Source organism: Tribolium madens, unplaced genomic scaffold, assembly GCF_015345945.1.
Source record: "Tribolium madens isolate multiple individuals breed KSU strain unplaced genomic scaffold, Tmad_KSU_1.1 Scaffold_7;HRSCAF=85;Tcas5.2_LG10, whole genome shotgun sequence".
Taxonomy (NCBI): Eukaryota; Metazoa; Arthropoda; class Insecta; order Coleoptera; family Tenebrionidae; genus Tribolium; species Tribolium madens.
The window spans coordinates 9,719,086-9,723,002 of NW_025401050.1; the positions used below are offsets into that span (position 1 = coordinate 9,719,086).

The following is a 3,917-nucleotide window of genomic DNA, read 5'->3' on the forward strand; positions in this document are numbered from 1 at the left end:
ACTGATCAAAAATTACGCCAAGAAATGAAAAATATTACAGAAAACTGTAAACTGCTATTTACCGCTTCTTCGAAATTAATTTCAAATTTTTCGATAATTTTTAAAATGTCATCCACATTGTTGACGTTTAATTTTTTTAAATCCAAAAATTTATAAGAAAAATAATCACATTTCACTCATTTTTATCAATTCTTTTGTGCAATAAAATAGTATATTATTTAACGAGCACATAATCGAGGCTATAACTTTGCCGCTTCCTAGAAAATGGGATTCCATTCAAACTACAAAAAATGTCTGTACTTACAACAAAATGCCAGAAATTAAAGAAAAAAAAAGAGTTTTATTTCAAAGAAGCGGCAAATATGGGTTTACCTATTTGCCGCTTCTTTGCTATAAAATTCAATTTATTTAAGAAAAAAAATAGAGAATTCTACTCAAAGCGTAATTCTAATGTCTCTTGATATATTTAAAAATAAAAACAATTTTTAATGCATCGCTTTTTTCATCGAACGAGTTATACAGAGTGTCCAAAAAACACTGACACATCACAACTAATCAATACTTACCTTTAAAATCTATAATAAAAAAAGTTAGAAAATAATAAAACACAACAAACAACAAACTTTACTTTAGGACACTCTGTATACAATAAATACATGCACAAACCATAAAAAATAATTCTAAACAAAAAACACACATACAAAAGAGACGAAAAACACACAAATTTAGAAAAAAAAAATTCGTAAAACCTGTGCAATGATGGAAGCAACTTTATCTTTGTCGATCGTCGCTGTGATTCGTTTGTTCTTAAGATGGTGGGGCGTATCGCGACGATGCAATCGACTAGGACGTGATGTTGGGTCAATATCATCACCGGTAGGTATGGTACCGGTGAATCCCACACGTCTTGGAACCAATTCCTGCATACGAAATTTTTTTTGCCACCAAAACGACGTTTTTCAATCACAACAAATCGTTTTTTTTTTTTGATATTGCACCCTATATCAGCTTAATTCGTTTGATATTTTTCAGTTACTCTAGTTTCTTTAAACAAACATAAAAATTCCTTCAAATATTATATCAGCAATAATATTTTTCATTAAAAAAAAATATTTTCCGTTCTAACATGACAATATCATCCAAATATCACACTTAATATTTTGCCATCCACAATAATACTCTAAATATCACATTTAGTGAGCAAATTTGATGCAAAATTTTGAATTATTTACGTTCTCAAGTAACAATATCACTTGATATCATCAATATATCATCGAATATCACACTTGATATTTTACCAAACTACAAAAATCGCAAGATCTTAAATAGTTTCCGTTCTCAAATGATAATATCATCCCAAGATCAATCAATATCACACTTAATATTGTGCACCTCCACAAAAATATTTCAAATATCACCAAAATTTTAAAGAATTTTCGTTCTCAAATAACAAAACAACTCAATATCATCCATATATCACCCAATATCACACTTGGTATTTCACAAAATATCAAATATCGCACACTTGATGCAAGATCATAAATACTTTCCGCTCTCAAATGACAATATCACTCAATATCACTCAATATCATGCCAATATCACTCAATATCACACGCCTACTCACATCCACCGTCTCCTCCTCGCCCTCGCTGTGCTCCTCGCCGTTCCCGATGACCTCCTCTCTCACAATTTGCGGTGGCGGCGGTGGTGGCGGTGTTTGTGGCCTGTGTATCGTCGTATTAACCGCTTCGACGACTTGATCCGCATGCAGATCGCTATCTTCCAACGAATTTTGTCCCTTACTGAACAATTTATGTGCTTTGGCTTTGAGTTCGCGTGGATGTGGTGTATTCTGACGCACGAAAGGAGTCTAAACAAGCCGACAATTAACCGAAATAATAGAAAAGGTCGAAAAAGGTTAATCCTATTACCTCTTTGTTATCTTGATCTTGTGGATCGGAGAATTTCACCGAATGGGTACGACTTGCTTCCTTTTCTTCCCAATCTTCATCGCTGGCAGCATCATCTGTGGTAGCTATAGCACCGTTAGATAATGACGATGTCACGTCACAGCGGAACAAACGACCGTCAGAGGCTAAACAAGTGCAAAGCGAACAAAAAAAAACGGTGCTTAAACGAAAACGAAGCGTGAGTGCAAGCAACAAAAAAAAAATAAAAAACACAAAAAAACACCGGATTTTTTCCCCCTGTAATTACGACAAATCGCATTGATTGTGATTATAAATGCAGAAAAATGCCGATCAAGGCAACAACATCCGTCGGAAGTCATCATTTTGCCCGGAATGCCACATTTTACATACTCCACATTTATCCATAAATGGGAACACCTAGATAAGTGCAATGAACGTAAATATTTACGTACTTATATGAAATACCTCGTAAAGATTTGTCACGACTTAATGAAAATTGTATGGCGTCGCGACGCCCTATAAAATTGTTTTGATAATTTGAGTAAAATCTATATCAATATACGTGATTCGATTGCGAATTTTTTTTATAGAAAGTTACACCAACCGGAAATACCATGACTCGAATTGTGATTTAGAATTCAAGCACGTAGGAGAGTAATATGATTTAATTTAAAGTCAACGATTGGTTAATTATAAGATAAAACATCAATTAAATCAAACTAATTGATTTGTTTTTATCACTACAAAAAAAACGGATCAAAATCGTGGTAAATTAAAGCACAATTGACATTTTTCTAGGCCAAATATTTCCCATACTCGTTAAAAAATTGTATATTCAAAATTTAAAAATTCTTTTCTTACTGTTTTTGTTAATTTTTTTTTCAAAACTGAGCAGTTTTTGTGTCTTTTGAATTTTTTGCGGTCACAATTTCATTTTACTTATAATTTCGAAAAAAAAAAAGAGTCAAAATCGTGGAAAATTAATGGGTTCTGGGCCAAATATTTTCCATATTCGTTAAAAATTACATATTTCGAAATTTTAAACTCTCTTTATTTTAAGTTAATGCAATTTTTTTCTTACCTTTTTCTGAATTTTCGACGATCATAATTTTCATTTCATTTGTAATTTCGCAAAAATTAGTCAAAATTGTCTGCGAAATCAATATCTTTCTGACGAAAATATTTTCCACACTTGTTAAAAATTGCACATTCAAAATTCTTTTTTTTCTCTTTTCAATTTTTTCTCTAATAAAAAAACTTTTACTTCTTTGAACTTTTTGGGTGTTTAAATCAGAAGCAGTATAATTTTTTCTTAGTTTTTTTTAACTTAACAAAAGGTTGCAACATTTTCTATCAAACTGTATTTTTCTTTATACTCATTTTTTGCATAACAAAAGTTTACCTATTTTTTTAATTTTTATATTTCAATACGGAGCAGATTTTGTATTTTCTAAATTTGTAGCAATCCTAATTTTTACTTTTCTACAACAACAAAAAATGAGTCAAAATTGTGGATAATTAATGCACAGTAAAACAATTTCCATACTCGTTAAAAAACTGCACATTCTAAATTTAAAAATTCTTTTCTCACTTTTTTTGTTATGATTTTTTTCAAAACCGAGCAGTTTTTGTGTCTTTTGAATTCCTTGCTATCACAATTTTCGTTTTACTAATAATTTGGAAAAAAAAATGGAGGAGTCAAAATCGTAAAAAATTAAAAGGTTCGGGGCCAAATATTTCAAATATTATCCATATTCGTTAAAAAATTACATATTTCGAAATTTAAAAATTCTCTATATTTTAAGTTAAAGCGATTTTTTCTTACCTTTTTTGAATTTTTAATGATCATAATTTTTATTTCATTTATAATTTCGAAAAAAAATTAGTCAAAATTGTCTGCAAAATTAACATCTTTCTGACGAAAATATTTTCTTCACTTGTTAAAAATGGCACATTCAAAATTCTTTATTTTTCCTTTTTAATCT

At 30.3% G+C, this 3,917-nt stretch overlaps 1 protein-coding gene across 8 annotated transcripts in view; it reads right to left on the reverse strand.

The window, feature by feature from the left end:
* Nucleotides 1-3,917, reverse strand: part of LOC123010051 (protein lap4-like) — a 47,888-nt gene that overhangs the window by 37,871 nt on the left and 6,100 nt on the right. For 6 of the 8 annotated variants that reach the window (XR_006413070.1, XM_044406682.1, XM_044406675.1 and 3 more), the window contains exons 5-7: nt 1,933-2,096; nt 1,626-1,871; nt 750-920 (exon numbers count right to left, since the gene is read on the reverse strand). Coding sequence is in view for 7 of the 8 variants with exons in the window: in XM_044406682.1 (XP_044262617.1) it covers nt 750-920; nt 1,626-1,871; nt 1,933-2,096 (581 nt within the window). In the remaining variant the exon portion in view is untranslated. The remainder of the gene's footprint in view (nt 1-749; nt 921-1,625; nt 1,872-1,932; nt 2,097-3,917) is intronic. The other 2 variants (XM_044406677.1, XM_044406679.1) reach the window with 2 other exon arrangements.